Genomic DNA, 22,061 nt, shown 5'->3' on the forward strand with positions numbered 1-22,061 from the left:
TTGGTCACAGAAGTCTGGAGGGGGGTTCAGGAGTTTGCATTGTTAACCAACAGGAGTTCTGAAAACCTCACCTGGAGAGCAGCGGAAGGGCCAGAAGGACATGGGAATGGAAACGTCAGTTTCCTTCCCTATACCCTGTAAGTGGGGTTCACTTCTGTGGTTTCTCCACAATGAAAATGAAGGAGTGTCTCTGAAGCTTGTGTAGAGCTCTCTCTGCATACAAAGGGCTTTTATTATATGCTTGTTATCCCTTGATGGTAGTAACCCTTCGTGGTAGTCAAAGGATGTACTATTCTAATGATTTCTCTCATGAGAAAACTGGATGTCAGGACTGGGGCTGGAGTTCAGGTCTTTGAAATACAACCGTTCATCATCATAATCTTGAAATAGCAGATGCTTTTCTGGTAACAAATCCATATGAAAGGCTGATTAATAAATGACACATTATAATAATAAAATATAATATATAATAATATAATATAATATGGCACATTAATAACCAACGTTACTTATTCTTATTGTAATGGTAAGCATGCTTTGGACCTGTGTAACACGTTTGCATTGTATTTCAGCCTCAGATGATGGACCTTTGTCAACTTTTGGGTTTTTAGAGATTAAGGAATTATTTTTAGAAAAATTATCTTAGAAAAATACAGGAAACAAACGATTCCTAGCAAGCTCTTGCCCTGCTGAATGGAAGTGTGGTTAAGTAAGTAGAACTCTATTGAAGACCTGGGTTCAAATTCTTATTCTTCTGGGCAAGTGCTTGAGATTCTCATGGCTTGGTTTTCTAATCTGTCATGGGATTGTTGTACAAAGCAAAATGAAATAGTACATGCACATCGTGGCATATAGAGAGGACACCAAATAAATGATGTTAACCTCCTCATCCAGTCTTCCAGCAATTCTGTTCCCGGTAATGAAGCTTCTCTTAATAAACTGCATTGTGGACTGTATCCTGTTGATGAGGTTTTTTGGGGTGACAGTGGGGTTTGTGGGGTCCAGAGCCAATGACCAAGAAAGAATTCTTGAAGACATCTTTGGTGCAAAAAGGTGATTTTATTAAAGCATGGGGACAGGACCCATGGGCAGGAAGAGCTGCCCTGGGACCATGAGGAGAGATTGGTTATATACTATGGAGTTGGGGGAGGTAAAGTCCCGGGGAAGTTTCCAGTGAGATTTTCATATGCTAAAAAAGACTCCCAGGATAGTGGCCTAGCTATTGTCACGCTAATGTTGTTTTAGCATTAAGCAAATCATTAGCGTTAAGACAGTGGGAAGTTCCTGGAGAAAAGTTTTACTCTGCAGGCCTCATGTATTTGTCAACTGGCTGCAGGTTTATAAGGAAATTTAGTTCTATCTGTCATTTCCTTCTGCCTTTGTTTCCCAAATCACTATGCGGGGGTGATGGAGACTTAGGTCCTGCAGGACTATGATCTCTTTCAGTTAACCATTTGTTTTTCTCCTTTCCTTTGTTCTTGGGTAGCCAGGAGTGCCCGAGGAATATCACACATCCCGTCTAGGAGTTGGGGGGGGGGGCCGTGTGAGTGGCCTGTCAGCTTGCCCCTTATGTTCCTTCATCACTGTTCCCCAAATGAAAGTATTTCTGTGTGCCTTATCTGGCAAAGTATATTGAGCAAATATCTGTGAGTCTGCTGTGTACAACACACTGTGTATGGGTGGAGGGTGACACAAAGATGTACAACGTGGATCCTGCTGTCAAGAAGGTTACAATAGTGTTAGGGCACTAGTTCTCAACAAAGGGTGATTTTGCCCCTTTAAGGCCCCCGCCTTGGCCCCTCCAGCCAACTTAGTAGTCTTTAAAGTCTTAGCAAGCACCTTTAACCTGAGTGACGGGTTAACTAAACTTTTCTCTGTATATCTACAGATCATGCTGAAAGGGCGGGCCTACGCCGGCCGACTCCATCTTGTTCTGTGTCCTTCACCTTGACCACACCTCCTCCCCTTGAGTAACCCCCCCCTCACCTGCCTAACAGGACTCGGACCCTTCCCCAGGACCCTTCCCCAGCCAATTGGCTGAGGCCATAGCCATTACCTCACCAATTGCCACTAGGCCCCAATAAAACCTTTGTCCTTTTGAAACTTGCTCTCTTTCCCTGGTATCTCACCACTGCGCTGGTGCAGGTAGAGGATTGAGCTCGAGCTAGCTCGAATAAAGGCTCTTTGCTTTTGCATCGGACTCGGCTCCCTAGTGGTCTTTGGGGATCACGAATTCTGGGCATAACAATGCATTGTTTCCTAGGAAGAACCAAAGCCTCTCGCACAACCTTTCTCCTGGGGCACCAACAAATACCAACCTCCAAGAGATAACAGAGATAATGTCTGCACACAATCAAGAAGTGTTACAGACCACTGTGCTCCCCTTTTACTGAGTAACTGACCTAAAGTTCCTCAAAAATCTTTGCGTCAGACAAAAACCCAGGAGTTGGTTTTTGGACAGGAGTCTACTTTCTCCCCAGGTGGCCAGCCTCCCGAATAAAACTCATATTCTTTTCCAATCAAAACTCTGTCTCTTTTCCAGTGAAGGGCAGCCGAACTTGGGTTTTTCTGAAACACTCTCAGGGGACACGTGGCAAGATTTGCAGATACTTTTTATTGTGATGACTGGAGGGGCGGGGAGGCCTGTACTGGCATCTAGGAGGTAGAGGCCAGAGATGTTATAAACATCCTGCAATGCACAGTACAGCCCTCCCCTTTGCCCCCACAAAACTGATAGTGCTGGGATTGAGAAGCTCTGTATTAGGGGCACATTCCATAGACAGAAGTCACTAATTTACAAGAAAGAAAATGCTAGGCTCTGTCAGTGGGGACAGTTGTTACCATTTGGTGGCGCTTAATTGTGGACCTTCAACATGCTTGTCAAATGGGGGCTTACAGTTACAGAGGTCCAAGGACAGTATTATAGGACTTCACATCTTCAGCTTTGTCTCTACCAGACCCTTAAAGTCCTGTTGTGTCAAATGTACTCATATTTTTTTGAATTGTTGTAATAAATTTCGTAGTTTTTTTGGGTTTGTTTTAAAAGCATTAATTTGTGAAGTGTTCGACATTTAAAACATAGTATGCTATAATTTTTGTATCGTTTTGGCAATTTTTAATTTTCAAATACGGCCCCAAATATTTAAATATCCCCACCTCCAAAATGGAAGGGCACTGAAATTCACAATCTCTAAGAAGTCCAGCGAATTGTAACAAAAGTAGCGGCAAAAACAATATTAATAATGCTCAGTCGGCATTTATTGAGCTCCTACTACTAGCCACGCACTGCTCTCAGAACTCTAGTATTATCCTTTAAGATCCTTTCCAAAACGCTAGGTGGACAGACTATTAGTATTCCCATTTTACAGAGAGGAGACTGAGGCACAGAGCGGTTAAGCAAGTTGCTTAGCGCTACAAAGCTATTAAATAAGGGGCCAGGCATGGGGCTTCAGAGCCTTCACTCCTATTTAAAGGTTAAAACACATACGTGGTTTGTCCTGTCTCCCCCACAGAACTCAGCCTCGTGAGGGCGGGCGCCACCCACACGCGCGCACACCTGTTCTCCACCCTTGAGCCCTGCACGCCCCGGGGGCCCAGCACCTCCAGGCCGGCGGGCGGCGGGGCGCGGCTTGCGCACCCTCAGGCTGTCAGGTGCGTGGCCGCGCGCTAGGGGGCAGCAGCGGGCGCGGCTCGGGCTCGGCGGCCGCGCGGTCCCTCTTGGCCCGGTGGGTGGGCCGGCCGGGGCGGGGCCGGGCGAGCCGGGGCGCCGCGTTCGGGCTCCGGGCATTCGGAGCTTCGGGAGCCGAGCGGGAGGCGGAGCGCGATGGCGGCGGTCGCTGGAGAGGCGCGCCGGGTGCTGGTGTACGGCGGGAGGGGCGCGCTCGGCTCCCGATGCGTGCAGGCGTTCCGGGCCCGCAACTGGGTAATTCGGCTGGGTCTCCGCGGGGCTTTGCCGCACCTTCGGGTTGGGTGGCGGGCGGGTACGCTGGTGACTGGGGAGCGGAGGGGCTTACCGGTGCGGCCCTGGAGGGCAGTCTGGTTAAAGCCAGGGGCCCCTGTACAGGCCAGACGTGAGTGCTTGCACGTGCGTGCACAGGTCTACTGCTCTGTTCCTGGCTACGAGTGCGTGCCTACGCCGCATCCCAGGTGCGGGGCCTTTGCTCTGCAAGGAGGTGGGGGATGGGGCTGCCCGCTCCGCCAGGCCCAGAAAGTCTGGAATGGCTTCGGAGAGAATTCCAGAGGGGAGTAAAGAGGAGCGGGCTTGAGGGTGCATGGAGAAACAATGAGAAGGAAGGCTCTGGAATTAGACTGCGTGGCACGGGTTACTAGTCGTTAACTAATTGATTAACGCCCGCGAACCTCAGTTTCCCCGTCTTTAAAATGGGGATATTACTAGTATTTACCCCTTAGGGGCTTGTGCGAATTGAATGAGATCATTGGTGTGCTTGTAAAGTATCTGACTTGTGGTAAAAGCTGTTTAAATGTTAGCTATTAGTATTACTATAATTACCCCGGTTCCTTCAGCCAGCCTTGCACCTGATTGTTGGAAGGCTCAGCCCCACCAATGCTGGTGGCTTCTTTGTTTTGGAAAGGCTGTTTGAACTACTTTGCATAATCGGGTATTGCTTCTTGTAGGGGACTAGTAGGAGCGGAGCTGACCTATGGCCAGGGACCCTGACCCTAGCAGCTCTGGAGGGCTCAGTGCTTTTCTGGTGGGGACTCCACCCTCTGTCTCCTCCCTGCAGCTGTCGCTTGCACAAAATGTGCTGGAGCTCTGGGGAGTTTTGCCTCGGGGTTTTAGTTTGTAGCAGCAGCCTGGGCCAGGTTAGCCCCGGGACCAGGAAGAAAGGGTTCCAGGATTTTCTTTAGGCTCAGCATCTGGTATAGGACTTTTAATGGATTCTAAGCACACCACCGTCTTTTTACTCAACTTGGAAGACTATTTGAGGCATCTTCCAGGGTCTGTGGAGGTGGATGGTGGTGACAGTGTTGTTAGGAGTGTTGGCTAGGCACTGTGTTCTCACTCTTATTAATTTCATTTACTCTTCCCCAAACTTGAATTTAGTGAATCCTGTTGGTATCCATGTGTTACAGATGTGAGAGCTGTGCCTTTCCCCGGTGGGAGCACTTCCCCCTGTTGGGGCCACTTTGGTTTATTTCTGACTTGGCAGAATCTGACAAGCTGATTTACCTTGGACTCTGTCTCCCCCGTCTCCACCCCTACATTTCTGGGAACTCTGGGAGGGACTGGGATACAACCTTTTCTTTGTGTCTGTATCCCCCCGTGGCTGGTGACAAAGAAGTAGTGAGTGTTCTTAAATGGATGCTGTGTTCTTCATAGCTTGTGGTAGAGCTATATATCTCTGGGTCCTGTGAACCTTAGGGCCCTGGAACTTTCTTAGTAGGAACTGTGTCACCTGTGCCAGGAGCTGTAGCATGCTCCATTTCAGTGAATTTTCACATTAATCGTGTTAATTGTTAACCTCTATGAGAAAGCCACTGTCTTGCAGGGCCAGGATTCAAACTTTGGTCTGATTCCCAAACCCAAAGCCATCCCTCTGTGCTCTAGGGCAGGGGTCTGAAAACTTTAGTCCTCCCGGGAAGACTAGGCCTGTTGTCTGTTTTTGTACAACCCAAGGACTAAGAATGGTTTCACATTTTTAAATGGTTGGGGAAAAAAATAAAAAAAAATAGAATTTTGTACCATGTGAAACTTACATGAAATTCACATTTCTGGAGTTTTAGTGCCTGAAGTTTTATTGGATGTAGGCACACTTCTTCATTTATCTATATTGTCTGGGGTGCTCTGCCATCACAACAGCAGATTTGAGTAGGTGCAACACAGACCATATGGCTAGCCTAAAGTATTTACTTTCTGGCCCTTTACAAAAAGCTGTTTTGCTTTTTTGCTCCGGTCGAGGGGTCGCTGGAAGTGCAGGGTTTGCCTTCAAGGGGTGAGAGTGGAGGAGGAAGGTGAGGTGTTTGGGGGCAGATGGGCTAGGCTGGGGCTCAGTAAGGAGTGGATTGGCTGAAGCCAAATGTGTGTAAGGAGCATGAGAGGTCAGTAGTGAGATTCTTTCTCTGGTGTTGTTGTTGTTTTTTAAAAATATATCGTCAAATTGGTTTCCAAACAGTACCCAGTGCTCATCCCAACAAGTGCCCTCCTCAGTGCCCATCACCCACTTTCCCCTTTCCTCCACCCCGCATCAGCCTTCAGTTTGTTCTCTATCTCTGGTGGGTTTTCATTTAAGCCTCTCATCTGTCTACACTGCCCCCATTTCTGAGTGTGGATCTTTCTGGAAAAACAACTAATTGTCTCTTGACCAAAGCTGTTTTCTCTTTCACTCCAGTGGGTTGCCAGCATCGACGTGGTGGAGAATGAAGAGGCTAGTGCTAGTGTCGTGGTTAGAATGACGGACTCATTTACGGAGCAGGCCGACCAGGTAATTCCAGAAAAAGACCCACCGAGCATTGTGGTAGGGAAACCCTGGGGAGCAGTTTCCTCTGGTGATGCATTTTTCTTTTTTTTTTTTTTTTCCTCCAGTTAGTGCTTTCTGTTTATGGAAGCCATTTGTGCTCATTGGGGGAAATTTGGAAAAAGTGAAAAAAATATAAAGAGGATAAATTACGCATAATCCATTTCTTTAGCTCACTGTTCACATTTTGGCCCATTTTCTTGTCTTTCCTATGTATCCTATATGTTTTTAGTTTTGTAAGTTGAGATAATCTTGTATTTTATATTTTATGGTCAACTTTTTTTTTAACTTAATACTTAATTTAAATACTTCTCAGATCACTTGAAAAAACCCCTCTGTGTCAGCATGTATTTTTTAATTTCTTTAGTTTCTACTTCCTGAACGTTGAAATGGCTTGCAGTTTTTCTTTTTTACCATTATCAGGAATCCTGTTCTGAACATCTTTGTCTCTATCTCTGATTATTTAGGATGCATTCTAAAAAGTGGAGCTCCCTAGTTCAAAGCATGAACCCTAACAAAACAGGGTAATTTTAATTATACAATGATATGCTTATTGTAAAACAAGTCCAATAAATACATAAAGTAAACTGTGAAATACCCGTTTCTCCCTGTGATGCCCAGAAGGACAGTGACAGTTTGATGGCCATGTTGGTATAAATATCAGAGATGCTCTTACATGGGCCGACCTTTCTGGAAGAGCCGTTCCCATAAGCTGCATGGGGGACTGTGCTCTCTGTGGTTCTCATGTCAGCGCTGCAGCTCATGTTCCCAAGGAAATCTCCGCATTATTCTTTGCGTGATGTGACGTACTTTTACAGGCAAGCACTCAGTGAGGCAGGCGGGCAGGTGGGGGTAGACTCATTTTATAGCTTAGGAGATGAGACACTAAGTGACATGGCCAAAAAGCTAGCTTGTGGTGGAGTAGAGAGCATGGGATTTCCTAATAAGAGACTTAACTAACAACTTCAGTAAGCTCACAGTCTGCTTTTTGTTTAGTTACATTCTCCCTAGTAATCTGAACACTACTGAGGGTCTGATGTTTAATGGTCCTAGCTATGTTTTAAAATTTTTTCTAAAGTTTATTTATTTATTTTGAGAGCGAGCAAGCCAGAGCGAGAGCGAGCATGTGAACAGTGGAGAGGCAGAGAGAGGGGGAGAGAGAGAATCCCAAGCAAGCTTCACGCTGTCAGCACAGAGCCCGATGTGGGGCTCAGACCCGTGAACTGTGAGATCATGACCTGAGCTGAGACCAAGAGTTGGATGCTTAACCAACTGAGCCACCCAGGTGTCCCAAGAATATTTTAAATTTTAAAGGTGATACATGTATGATGTAGAAAATACAATTAAGCAAAAAGAACGGGGAAGTCATTTTTAGTCCCATTATGCAGTTAATGTTTTGTAGTATTTCCTTCCAGTCCATTTCTCCAAACGTGTGTGTAAGTCCAAAAATACAAAAAAGAAAGAAAAAAGCCCATACTGAGGATACTCTCCTGCTCACTCACTCTGTCTAAAGCATCGGTTTCACAGAGTTTAGAATATAAAAAGCTAGCTGACTTTTTCCAGAATATAGATTTTTGTTGTTTTTACTTAATCTGATCCTAATGTTTCCTGTTCTTAATGATTACTTATTCGCCTTAATGGGCTTAATAATAAAACCCAACAAGGCATAGTTTTGTGTCAGGCATCATCCTGAGTGCTTATTCACATCAACTTGCTTCGCTTCTGTAACACTCGCAAAACGTTTCTGACTGATCTCCCTTTTAGAAATGGGGAGTTTGTGGGGCACCTGGGTGGCGGCTCTTCTGGCTGTGGTTCTCTGTGATCAGTGTCTGTCACTGGCTCTTCTGCTCCTGTTAATTGCAGCTTTCCGATGCCGTGTGTGTTTTTGAAATTGCCTGCGTGTGAGACTTAACAGTGCATTTTAAAGACAAAGATGGAGAACTGCCTTAGTTATTACAAGTTCAAATTTTAGAACGTTTAACCCTCCCTAACCCCCCAGTCACCCAATTCAGAGTTTGGATAAACAGCATGACATCCAATGTTTGTTTTTAAGGCTTCAGAAGAGGAAATTTAATCCTAACCCATGTAAAATTGGCCCCCTAGGCATGAGATTCACTAGAGATAGGAGATGAAGACATGAGAAAGGCATTAAGTCTATGGAAAACGATTGGGCAGAGAGCAAAATTTAAGGGGAAGGAATTAAAGGCATAGATGTTGTAAAAGTCAAACAGGTGCTTCGTTTCTCCAGCTCCATGTTTCCCTGAAAAGATGAGCATGTACAGGGTTGTGTGTACATATGGACGTTGGGAGATAGCCAACTCTGGCAGCTGGGATCTGGGCTCTTGGTAACAGGACTTGGTTTAAGAATTCAGAAGTCCAGGAATTTCTTAAAAGGAAAGATGTAGGTATGGGGTGTAGGGAGATGAAAGATTGGTTTCCATTGCCAAAGCGTTCTCTTTGAAGGAGTGATGTGAGGCTTCAGAAATTGCTGGGGAAACTAACTGTTACCATAGGCAAAGATACACGGTCTTGGGTTAAGTCGTCTCAGCCATTCTGGAGAAATGTGAAAGCGGTCAATGGCCAGACTTGCCTGTCTCGCCAGATTTTTGTTTTAAAAAATTGTAACAAAATTACATGTATGTATTTTCAACATTTAAAAAATTTCAAACAGAAGTAAAGAGAGAAATGATCACCCATGTACCTGGTATTTACTAACATTTTGCCATTGACTATATTTTTTTTTACATGAAGTATAGTTGACTGTTTTTTGTTGCTCTTTTTAAAAATATTTCCTGTTGGCACTTATGGTTTGGAGTTGCAGTTAAAGGGATGTTTGTAATGAGGGTAGAAAAGAATAGATTATCTCAGATTGCGATTCTGTAATGTGTGAAGAAAGTCTGGAAAGAGACCGGAAGGTTAGCTGTGGGCATTGAAGCTCTCGGTGATTTTTTAAAAACCTTTTCCTGCTTTTCTTTATTCATTGCTCTCTTCCAGGGGTGCTAATGTCTTAACCATCCCAAAAGAAGACTCTAGATTGCTTTCTAAAAATCACATTGAAATGTAGTTGGGTTTCACTGTCTTACTGTAGATTGGTCCTTCCTCTAATCTTCAAAGGGTTAATTGCCAGGTACTGGTAACTGACTTCAAAACGAGTGAAAAATAAACTGAGGCATCTGTAAGGACATTAGTCTGTTTGGGTTTACCTGACTGCTTATTGCACCTTTTTTGTCCCTTTTGTTTAAGGTGACAGCTGAGGTCGGAAAGCTCTTGGGTGAAGAGAAGGTGGACGCAATCCTTTGTGTGGCTGGAGGATGGGCCGGAGGCAATGCCAAATCCAAATGTGAGTCCTTTTCTCAGTGAATCATTCATTCTGCTCTGCATTTTGTCCAGCTGGCAAAGACAGGTTTTTCTGACCTTTGGTAGGTCTGTGCAGTAGGGATTAACATCCCATTTGACGGATGAAGAAAACACTTCTCATAACGGGGGTTACGGGAGAGGGACGTTAAGTTTGAAGTTTGAAGTAGAAGCAGAATGGAATAAGTATTGTTTCCATCCCAGTCTTTCAGGGCCTATTACTGGGTGGGAAATGGGGGATGTGTATGAAATAGATCATTCTGAAAGTCGGAAGGACTCAAGGAGCACCTGAGTGGCTCAGTCTGTCAAGCATCTGTCTTTTGATTGCAGCTCAGGTCACCATCTCATGGTTTGTGAGGCGGAGCCCCTCTTGGGGCTCTGGGCTGACAGCACGGAGCCTGCTTGGGATTCTTTCTCTCTCTCTCTCCTCAAACCCGCGTGTGCACCTATTCTCTTTCTCTTTCTCAAATAAATTTCCAAAAAAAGGACTACAAATTGAGCATTTATTAAAGCTGAGTATGTTTTTCAATATTTATTATGAAAATTTTCTAACATACAGAAAAATTGGAAGAACAGTTCATTGAACACCCTGTGCCCTCTAAATTCAGATATTAACATTTGCCATACGTGTGCTTTCTTGTTTTCTTGTGCATATGTATTCTGCGTGTGTATTTTTTTGTTAACTATCTGAAAGTAAGAATTTCAACACACTTCTGCATATATCTTCAGGGAGTAAACTCATTCTCCTAGGTTATCTTAATACTGTGACCATACCTAAGAAAATTAATAATAATTCTATAAGATTAATAAAACTCAGCCTGTATTCGAATTCTCCAGTTTATTCCAAATCTTTTATAGTTTTTTCCCGCCTAAATGTATTTTCCAGTCAGGATTTGTGCATTGCATTTTGTTGTTATTTTTAGTCTCTTAATCTAGAATTACTTTTTTCTTCTGTGATAGACTCGGTGGTAGACAGGGCACTTTTCCCAGAGAAAGTTCCACAGACCGAATTTGTCCAGCCATTTCTGTAAGGTGTCATTTACCTGTTCCTCTGTCCATGGTATTTCTTGTGAACTAGAATTTAGGTCTAGAGACTTAATTAGATTCGAGTTGAATGTTTTGGAGGCGAGAGTTCCTCTTGAGTGATGTGTGCTTCCTGTGACATCGTGTGGGGACACTTACCCTGTCAGATCACCGTACCGATCCATAGTGATGCCAAACGGTGCTTGATTAGGGTGGTAGCGGCAGACTTCCATCGTAAAGGTACGTTTTTCTGTTTGCGGTTAGTAAGTAATCCGTGGGATGCTACTTCGGCATCATGTGTGAGTATCCTATTTTTAAGCACCTTGAGGGTCTCAAATTCCCCAAACCTATTGGTTTTTTTAAAAAAAAAAATTTTTTTTTTAACGTTTGTTTATTTTTGAGACAGAGAGAGACAGAGCATGAATAGGGGAGGGGCAGAGAGAGAGGGAGACACAGAATCCGAAACAGGCTCCAGGCTCCGTGCTGTCAGCACAGAGCCCGACGCGGGGCTCGAGCTCACGGACTGTGAGATCCTGACCTGAGCCGAAGTCGGACGCTTAACCGACCAAGCCACCCAGGTGCCCCCAAACCTATTGGTTTTAAGCCTCTGTTGATAATCTCTGCCTGAGTCAGCAGTTTTTAAATTTTGTTATTCCTTCTATGTTTATCATTCAAAGCTCTTTTTTTTAATTTTTAAAATATTTATTTATTTTTGAGAGAGAGACAGCGTGAGTAGGGGAGAGGCAGAGAGAGAGGGAGACATAGAATCTGAAGCAGGCCCCAGGCCCTGAGCTGTCAGTGTCGAGCCCGACGCGGGGCTTGAACCCACAAAGTCAAAGCTCTTTAAAAAGGAATTGATATTCTGTGAAATCAGTTAAATATAAAATTGGTGTTTTGTGGGGTGATCGGGTTGGCGGAACACCCCGATGGCCTTCTGTGTGTTTCGGGAACAAGAATTGATAAATGTGGATCCATACTTTTGTTTTTGTCTAGTTCTTTGTAGCCGGGAAATGTAATACCTTGGTTATCACTTACTGAAGACCCCTCCTCTGGTCTCAGGAGGGATTGCTTTCTGGATTCTGGGTGTCTTGCCCAGCTGGTGATGTGATCACGTTACCACTTATTCCCCACCATGTCTTGGGCAAGGTCAGAGGATTAAAATAAGCATGAAATGATTGTCTGAGCAGCTTTCTTCTAAAGGGTCTTTAAAGCTGGCATTCAACTTTCAGCCATAAAAAAATGTAGCTCTATGAGAACCCTCTTTATGTCCATGCAGTATAAGTGCCTCAGATTGATCACAGGTAAAACTTGACTTAGACGTATAGGTTCTTATTACAAATCTACTGTCCTTAATAAAGTAGAACAATTTCTGAGTTAAAGCCAGTTCAGCCTATTTGTTAACAGTCCTCATTTATTGGCTAAAATTTTAACCACTTTACAGGTGAGGAAACTTGAGACTCGGGTAGTCACATGGTCTGGATTCGAACCCAGGTCTCTCTGACCACGGCCCTGTGCTGTTTTGTACTGGACCTTGTAGTCAGGGACTGAGAGAGCAGGAGTGGCTGTCAACGCCTCCTCATGGGACGCCGTGAGTGGAGCTTACCTTTCAGTCTCTTCCCTGCGAATGCTCAGCTCACATGTTGTTTTCTCATTCAGCTCTCTTTAAAAACTGTGACCTGATGTGGAAGCAGAGCATGTGGACGTCGATCATCTCCAGCCACCTGGCCACCAGGCACCTCAAAGAAGGAGGCCTCCTCACCTTGGCTGGTGCCAAGGCCGCCCTGGACGGGACTCCCGGTAGGCCTTCGTTTCCCAGTGTGTGAAATGGGAGCGCTTGCCCTCGCCCCCTGGGCTGCTGGATGCTTCCTTAGGTGAGGGACCTGGGAGCCCTTTAGCCTCCAGGAGGCTTTACAGCTGGGTGGAGTGTGCTTCCTGGCTTTTTTTAGGGGTAGGACTCTGCCCCCTTCTGTTTGCATTGTCTTCATGTGCATGGTGGGTGCAGAGTCCTGTCATCTGGGACTCCCACCACTCCATTCATCTGGGATCCACCCAGGGCATGAATGGTGAGGAGGTGGATACTAATCAGTTAATAAATAAGTTGTATCTTCATCACCCTGTGTTCGTGTGTCCCTGAGAAGCAGCTCAGCCCCTGGAAATGGTGGGGCTTTCGGTAAGAGAGCTGGCTGTGGATTCTTCACTTTAGTTGAGTGGCTTTGAACAGATTATTTGAGGTCTTTGGCCAAATTCTGCTCTAGTTTCTTTGATTGTAAATGGCAGTAACACCTCCCTGAAGCGTAACTGTGAGGGATGAGAGGCGTCGATGTATATACAATGCCCAGCACTTGCCGAGTCTTCTCATAGTTGCTCTTTCCTTTCACATATATTCTCATTTAATCCTGCGGTGGACTGTTAACTACCTTTTTCATTTACAGGGAAGCGAACTAGAACTTAGGTTCAGGACCTTGTCATTATGTAATAAGTACGCTGTAATTACACTTTGAACCAAAACCCTGATCATTTCTGAATTGTGTGCTTTTTCTGCTGCATCAGAACAGAACTGTGATTTCCTTTGCATTTTTATTCCGTGTATTTCCTGGGAGACTCATGAAAACAGACCATGGTTTGTAGGGCTTAAACACAGAAATTTATTTTCTCACAGTTCCTGGAGGCTGGAAAGTCTGAGATCAAGGTGTGGGAAGGTTTGGTTTCTTCTGGAGCCTCTCTGCTTGGCTTGCAGATGGCCGTCTTCTCCCTGTGTCCTCACATGGATGTCCCTCTGCATGTGTCTGTGTCCTGATGTCCTTGTCTTGTAAGGAGACCAGTCAGATTGCATTAGGGCCCGCTCTAAAGACCTCATTTTAACTTAATTATCTCTTTAAAGACCCTGTCTCCAAATACAATCACCTTCTGAGATACTGAAGTTTAGGACATCAACACATGAATTTGGGAGTGGGAGGGGGGATACGATTCAACCCGTAGCACTCCCTTTGGAATGAGGCTAACGAAATTTAAGTGGGGTTGGGGACAGCACAGGGAGGGGAAAGTGTCTACGTCGACCACCTAAGTAAACTCTTCTTTAAAAAAAGGAGGGGATGGGGTGCCTGAGTGGCTCAGCTGGTTAAGCAACTGACTTCGCCTCGAATCTTGATCTCATGGTCATGAGTTCAAGCCCCACATGGGTTTTCTGCTGCCCGCGCAGAGCCCGCTTCGGATCCTCTGTCTCCCTCTTTTTCTGCCCCTCCCCCACTCACACGCACCCTCTCTCTCTCTAAAAAATAAATAAACGTTAAAAAGAAAGGAGGGGAATTTTTTTGGGGTCTCTTTAGTAAGTGGTAGAGATCTGGAACGCCTTTTCAATTTTAATGTAAGTCACTGAACTATGAGTCCTCTTAATAAATTAACAATTTCCTGCCACTCACTTTCTCATTAGATTTCTCAGAGCATGTGATCTTACAGGCCCATGGCTATTCCAATAATTAAAGCTGTGTAAATGTTCGATGTTGGTTTGGTTGAGATCTGGTTTTTATCAAAGGTGACATAGGGCAGAGCCAGTAGAAAGTGAATAGAAAAATGAGTAATGGCTTGACATTTAAAAAAGAAAACCTTACAACCAGAAGACTAATTTTTCTAAAGGATGAAATAGTCTTTTTCTTTGTTTTGGTCTTTAAATATCTTTTTTATTTACAGTTTTGGATACTGGTTAAGACTGCAGGTTCTGGGGGCACCTGGGTGACTTGGTTGAGGGTCTGACTCTTGATTTCATCTGAGGTCATAATCTCATGGTTCGTGAAATTGAGCCCCACATTGGGCTCTGTGCTGGCAGCACGAAGCTTGCTTCGGATTCTTTCTCTCTGCTCCTCCCACGCTCATGCTCGCTGTCTCTCTTTCAAAATAAATAAACTTATATATAAAAAAAAGGGAGGTTCTAGAACTACCCAGGTTGGTTTTCTGTTGTGGTTTTGCCACTTACTGTGTAATATTTGGCAAATTACTTAACCTCTCTGAGCCTCAGTTTTGCCATCTGTAAAATGGGGATAAATAATACTACCTCCTCTATATGGTAGTTGTGACTTGCAAATCTCTTAATGGCTTAGAAAGATTATAGAGTCAGTAGTAAATGTGAACTTTTGTTATTTATTCCAGACTTTAAAAAACCCAACTATTTCTGCTTTAGATGTTAATAAGCTTGTTCATCTTTAAGTTCTTAGTTAGATGTTGTTAAATTTATTTGGGTCATGAAATGTTTTAACTTCGATTCTGATCCCGGAGTCATCTAGGGAAATCTATGTATATAGTCCAGAAACAAATGACAGACGGGCTTAGTGGTCCTTCATCACAAGAAGGGTTGTTCAAAACTGGAAAGTGTTCACTTGGGAAGGTACTCAGAAAACCTCACGCTCCTGTGTTCAGGCTTGTTATTTATAGACTGTCTCCTGTCTCTTGGACGATAAACTATCAGAATTGATGGCAATCACTTGTTGACCACTTAGGGATCTGTGCTGTGTTTGGGAATCAGTCCTTAGGGACTACATTGATCATTTTATATTGAGAGGAAAAGTATTTATCTTTTTAATGAATGCTTTTTTTGTTGTTTGTTTTTGCATCTTGCAAATGACCCTCTTACCAACATCATGTAGAATCCTGCGGAATCAAACCATTAGGGATGCCGGTAGCTTGTTGCTGGTTGCTTGTTTCTTTCTGCATCATATTGTTTGAATAGAATGAAGAGGGGTCCCTGGGTGTCTGCTGGGGACTGGGGCTGGATGAATAAGATTTGTGCATTGGTTTATTTCAGTCGTGCAGAGGTAAATCTTTATATCACTGTTGGCCTCCTGCCCCTGATTAAACAGAGAAGCCAGAGATGGTGAAACCTTCTTATGCTTCTAAATAACTGTTTGAGACCTTGACCCTCTTTTGCAGTTCAGGGTGGCTGTTGAAGAGGTTAGTGATTGGTTCCTCGGCTGGGCTGTGATCCCCACCTCCCCCTGGACCTTTGAGGCCTCCTCATCTGTTACACTTTGAACAGCATGTGCGCTGGGTTTTTTTTTTTTTTTTTTTTTTTTAAGGAGGCTGCTGAGCTCCGAAAGGAACAGTGGTTTTCAGGAGGAGGAGAGGTGTCTGCAACAACTAACCATGCTTCTTTGTTGTTGGTCAGTGAGAATCCACAGCTGGGTGCTGTGGGGGACATAGAAACTGGTCCTAGTAAAAGACATGCCTTGCTTCTTCATTCAGTCAGCAAACATTGATTGGCCAGTGGGAGGAAAGGAAAATTAATAGGTAGCACGTACACTCACGTGAAAATTGCTCACTCGTATACTTTAAACAGCATGTGGGACTCCAGGACACATTACTTCTGTTAATTTGATGGGAAACATTTAGGGAGCACCTACCCTGTGCTGAGCCCGCAATTAAGTACTTTATCCCCATTTTACAGATGGGGTAACCCAAGCTTAGAAAGGTTTTGAGAACTTGCCTGGGATTTCTGTAGTGGTAAGTGGAAGAACTGGGATTTGAACTTGGGCAGCGTGCATTCCGGATGAGTGCTCCATCTCGCCCACAAGTTACCGACCTGAGGGTTTAGACGCAGCTCTTGCCTGGCCTCTAGCCTCGGTGCAAGTCTGCGTGTGAGCCTGGGCACGTTACTCACCCTGACGGTGCTTCCCCATTTGCTCAGCAGTAAAAATAAGATGAACCTCATGGTTTTTACGGTAAATGTCAACTGCCAGGTGAATAGTAGGTGCCCTTGAATACTATGTCCCTTTCACTTTCTCTCCACAGGTGTCCATCCTTCTCTTCTTCCCAGCCCGGCATGGGGTTCTCTGGACACACTAGCGGTGGCCACTGGTCACTGAACTGTTTTCTCCCCCCTCCCCAGGGATGATTGGCTACGGCATGGCCAAGGGTGCTGTTCATCAGCTCTGCCAGAGCCTCGCCGGAAAGAACAGCGGCATGCCCTCCGGCTCTGCGGCCATCGCCGTGCTCCCGTAAGTGGTCGGGGCTCCCCGCTCACTCCCCGCCTCTGCCTCGCTGCCAGGACTTAACATTTGAGTAGCTCTTCACCAGGGACTTGTGTGTCCTGTCACCTTGGCTTCTCACATTCGCCAGAGGCCCTAAAGATGCTTCTTCAGATGTTGGAGTGTCCCAGGCTGTCCAGAATGGTTGGCTGGTGGGACGGGTCTGTCTGTCTGTCTTCCTCTTCCTTGTTTTCTTTCCTTCCCTCCATCTGTCCCTCTGTCCCTCCTTATTAAAAGTAGTCTATGCATTTCTTTTTAATATTTGTATTCTTTCAAGTCATCGTAAGGCCAGTGGAAGAGAGATTGTACTTTAGTCTTTGCATGTGTGTATTTGTGTGTGTGTGTGTGTGTGTGTGTGTGTGTGTGTGTGTGTGTGGTGGGGGGGAGGTGGGGACAGTGGTGTCTGAGGGAGAATATGGGAAACTGGGACACGTTCCTATTTGTGACCTGGAAGAAGGTCCTTGTCAGTGGCCCCAGACAAGGCAGCTGCTTTGGAGGTGGGGTTCCTTCCTGCTGGAAGGATCCCAGCACCAACCGGCTTGTCTCTTGCCTGTAGTTCTAAAAGGGACGTCGGGACCTGCTAGGGCACAGGGCTTTCCAGCTCCCTTTTGTTTGTGAGCTTCTGTGATTCTGTGACCTGCTCCCCCAGCTATTTTGAATGATTTCTGAGGCCTGAATGTTCTTGGGAGAGTCCTACATATCTGAGTTCTGTAGCCTCTTGCTTAAAATCATAAGGTTTCATAGGAAACAGTCCCAGAACGAAGGATGAGGCTGTCTTTTTCCCCTACTTAAAGAAATATTATTATTACACTTTAAAAATTGAGAGAAATGAGTCTGCTACGTTTTAGGGAGTGAAGAAGATGCAAATTGCAAAGCAGTTTACTTTAATAAAGACTATATTTAAGAAAAGGCAAAACTGTATTTTTAAAAAGGCTCTTTTGTTTTGTTCCTGTCTGCCTGAAGGGTGAGTCACAGAGCACTTCACTGAATTATGCTCAGACGTGATCTCTGTATATGTGGAGGGCTTCCTGGCCTCTGTCTGTCCTCCTGTGATCTCCCCATGTAAATGCGGCCACCCTTGGTGCCAAAGGCTCACATTGCATTTTCCTGGCTAAGGAGGACCGGGCAGCTATAATTCTTACAGAAGGGAGGCACACACAACAGTCTTGTCTCTGTGCACTGCAGGGTTACCCTGGATACCCCGATGAACAGGAAATCAATGCCCGAGGCCGACTTCAGTTCCTGGACGCCCTTGGAGTTCCTGGTTGAGTGAGTATTGACATACTGTCGGTAACAGGCAGCTTCCAGCCCCATCTCTCTGCCTTTTACAGACTAGGCTGTGTTCTCTTAGCTCCCCAGTGCAGGTGGCTTTGGGAGGTTCCCAGGCTTCTGGAGGGTATGTGACACATCAGAGTGAGTCTCAGGAGGGGTTGACAGTGCTGACCTGAATCTTGAGCTGGCCAGCCTGAGCATGGCCTGACTGCTCTAGGCCTCAGTTTCCCCTTCTGTATAATGGAATCCATAATTATCAGGAGGATTAAATGTGGTAGCGCTTGGCACGATGTCTGACCCGTAGTAAGTGCTCGGTAAACCTCTGTTCCCGGTAACATCATTGTCTCTGCTAACGAGGAGCAGCAGTGTGGGAGTCAGATGGTGATCTAGGGAACATCTGGGCTCCTGTGTCTGAGTTAGTGCTGAGCCACAGACCCACACAGAGTGTCCTTTGTTCCTGAAATCACATTCACCCATTTGTGGATATGGGTGGCATTTGAAGATCATGGAGAAGGAGTTAGCTTTCTCACTCTTCTGTGTTTGTCTGGATCTCAGTTCCCCACAGCCCTCCATGTGGTAAGTACGTATTCCCCGAGCACCCACTGTGGGCCAGGTGCTGGGCTAGGCCCCAGGACAAGGAGATGAAGAAGATGTCCTTGCCCTCCCCACGTGGGAGACGGCCTTACCCCAAAGAGCCGGTGTGTCTGCTGCTTCGACAGCTGTGTACAAGATGTTTGCAAAGTTTGGGATGTGCTTCTGGCCTGCTATTACATCTCATTTTAATTAAGTTGAGAGGCATTTGGGACTTTTATGTTTGGAACCAGTATTTATGGAGCACTTGTTATGTGCCATCATGCACCATTTTAACTGTTACCTTTTTTTTTTTAAGTTTACTTATTTTTGAGAGAGAGTGGGGGAGGTGCAGAGAGAGAGAGAGGGAGACAGAGAATGAGAATCCCAAGAGGGAGAGAGAGAGATAATTCCAATCAGGCTCTGCACTTCCCGACACAGGGCTTGAACTCACGAACCGTGAGATCATGACCTGAGCCTAAATCAAGAGTCAGACACTTAACCAGCTGAGCCACCCAGGTGCCCCTAACTATAATCTTATTTAATGTTCATAGCAAGTCACTGAGGGAGGGCCTATCATCTTTGTTTAAGATTTGGGGACTTGAGGCATGGGGGGCGAGGGGGATGAATAACATGCCCTAGATCACATAGCAGAGCCAGGATTTGACCCAGGCAGTATGACCGCGGGGCCTGTGGTCTTAACTAGGCCCACAGTTACTTCTGCCTACCAAGTTTTGAATTGTGTTTTGCATTTGAGCTTCTTTGTAAAAGCCAGTATTTCCAATAGCATCTATAACCTGGATTCTAGATGGATCATCGGGGGTCATGTTTCTGAATTAGTGCCAAGTGGTGGAGTCCCAGCCACCCTCTGTTCCAGAAATCATGGCACCTTTGTGGGATTTGAAAACTCACATGACAGTTTGGCATGAAATGTGCTTTGAATGTCTGGAGTATGTTAGCCTTTGCTCTCCGTGGTTATGATGGTGTTTCCCTTGTCTACTGCAGACTGCTAGTGAAGACGAAGTAAGACAGTTTAAAACATGCATGAGTAACGCATGTTCCCCTTCACATCCAGCCATCTGACCGGTCTCCCTCAGAGCCATCCCTAAGCCCTGCCCCGCCCCAGAGATGGGTCACAATGTGGATGGGACTTTGGAGGAGTTTTAGCAGTGCTTTGCTGTTGGGTCTATGGAATAACTGCCCTTGGCTTGTTCAGCCCTTGGAGTGGAATCTTGAATGGCTTGACAGTTAAACATCGGCTCTGGTCTAGCAGGCTGCTGGTCACTACCAAAGTATATCCCAGAAACTCCTGAGTGCTTCCTAGTTGAAGAAGGTCCAGAGTCCTAGCTGGTGGGTTGTCCAAGGGGACCAAGTACTCAAATGAAAATGTTTTGTGTGAAAATTATCAGCTACTTGTGGGGCACCTGGGTGGCTCAGTTAAGCGTCCGACTTCGGCTCAGTTCATGATCTTGGGGTGTGTGAGTTTGAGCCCCGCATTGAGCTCTGTGCTGACGGCTGGGAGCCTGGAGCCTGCTTCGGATTCGGTGTCTCCCTCTCCCCCCTCCCCCCACCCCTGCTCACACTCGTGTCATTCTCTCTCTTTCTCTCTCTCAAAAATAATAAACATTAAAAAAAATTACCAGGTACTTGTTGCATCTTGTGAATTTGCTGTGCCCTTTTTTAATTCCTGTCTTCTTAGAGGAGGCCTTCCCAACTCTCCCAGGCAGGGTTCCTTCCCTGCATGCAGCGTAATTAATTCCCCCATTCCTGCACTTCACATTTTATTGTAATAGTCTTTTTTTTGCTATCTTTTCCCATTGCTGTGGTGTTCCATGAATGGTTACTTAAAAAAAAAAAAAAAGAATGAATGAATTTCTTTTAAATTTCTGGAAAGGTAACATGGGAAAGTATAAAGAATTGTGCACATTTGGGCCTCCTGGGTGACTCAGTTGAGCGTCCGACTCTTGATTTCGGCTCAGGTCATGATCCCAGTGTTGTGGGATCAAACCCTGAGTCAGGCTTTGTGTTGAGTGTGGAGCCTTCTTGAGATTCTCTCCCTCCCTCTGCTACTCCCCTGCTCATTTGTGCATGCACTTGTTCAAATTAAAAATATTGTGTATGTACGTGTCTTTCTCTTAGAATTAACTAATTACAGTCTTTTTAAAATCACTTAAAATCCTATTACTGTGTTGTAAAGGATTCTAACAATGAAGCAAAATGCAAAAACCAAACTTAAAGTCTCACCGAATGCTGCCACTTGGACATTGGAATGAGTACTGAGGGCACTGGGGACCTGGCTATGTGTCCCTGTGGCTTTTTCACAGTTGCTGCTGCTGTCCTCTACCCCCAAGCCACTGATGTGAATATAAGCATGTGTTGTCGAGAGTTTTGCTTTGAAAATGTAAAGCTTATATTCTTTGTTCTAGAACCTTCCACGACTGGATCATAGAGAAAAACCGACCGAACTCGGGGAGCCTCATCCAGGTGGTAACCACGGAGGGAAAGACGGAGCTCACCCTGGCATATTTTTAAGCTTCGTCTCCGTGCCTGCTGGAGACCTGCCAGAAAAGTTGTTTCTCTCAGTGTGTCTGTGTAGGTCCTTTGTTTTCTGTCATCTGGTTTGTGGTATGAGATACTGAGTCCTGTTGTCATCTCTCCTAATGTGCGTTGTTCTCCCAGGACAGTGTAAAATGTTCATGTGAAATAAGGTATGAGGGCGGAGGCCTGTAATAGCACAGACGGTCTGTTAGCTGCGCGAGTTTAGGAGGTATCCAGCAGAGCCTCTGGGTCTGCATCCTCCTGAATTGCATTTGAGACTTGGATTCTGTCCTGAACAGGGTCTGTCGACCTGACTAGTTCAGAGATGCGTTGATACTGGGGACGTTCGGGGGCCTTAGTTTTGAATGTTCTGTTTATATCACACACATCGTGTTTGTAGCCGCTCAGTTGAACTGCCTTAAAACTCCTTTTGTGGTGTAAGCAAAATCCCGTGGACTCTGTTAAGATATCTTGTCCTGTGAGGTTGCCAAGTGTACTTCCGAGCTACTTGTTATTTGGAATTTATCTTCCTAATAAATGCACTTCATTTATGATGTTGTCTTCTGTAATCAACTGTGGCTTAAAATACAGTCATTGATGGATGCGGTCATGGGAAGGGGGCGGGCTCTGTCTGAGATCAGCTTTTTCACCACAAAAACACGGGCACGGTTCCTGCTTGGGCAGATCAGAATCCGGGGGCGCCAGGATGGCCCTGTGTATTTAGAACAGTGCTCCACGCAGCCGATAGTGGCTGTACCAATGGAGAATGAGTGATCTGATCCACCCTGGCCATTGTGCAGGTGAGGAAACATCC

The 22,061-nt window shown here is 45.4% G+C and overlaps 1 protein-coding gene across 1 annotated transcript; it reads left to right on the plus strand.

Annotated features, from left to right (window-relative positions):
* Positions 1–3,745: 3,745 nt before the first annotated feature.
* QDPR (quinoid dihydropteridine reductase) lies at positions 3,746–21,798 on the plus strand. The gene is made up of 7 exons (XM_042936829.1): positions 3,746–3,922; positions 6,351–6,443; positions 9,720–9,816; positions 12,510–12,650; positions 16,729–16,837; positions 18,053–18,136; positions 21,136–21,798. The coding sequence occupies exons 1-7, from the start codon at positions 3,824–3,826 to the stop codon at positions 21,239–21,241; spliced, it is 729 nt and encodes a 242-aa protein (XP_042792763.1). The 5' UTR covers positions 3,746–3,823; the 3' UTR covers positions 21,242–21,798.
* Positions 21,799–22,061: the final 263 nt, after the last annotated feature.

Source organism: Panthera leo, chromosome B1 (assembly GCF_018350215.1).
Source record: "Panthera leo isolate Ple1 chromosome B1, P.leo_Ple1_pat1.1, whole genome shotgun sequence".
In the NCBI taxonomy this organism is placed as follows: domain Eukaryota; kingdom Metazoa; phylum Chordata; class Mammalia; order Carnivora; family Felidae; genus Panthera; species Panthera leo.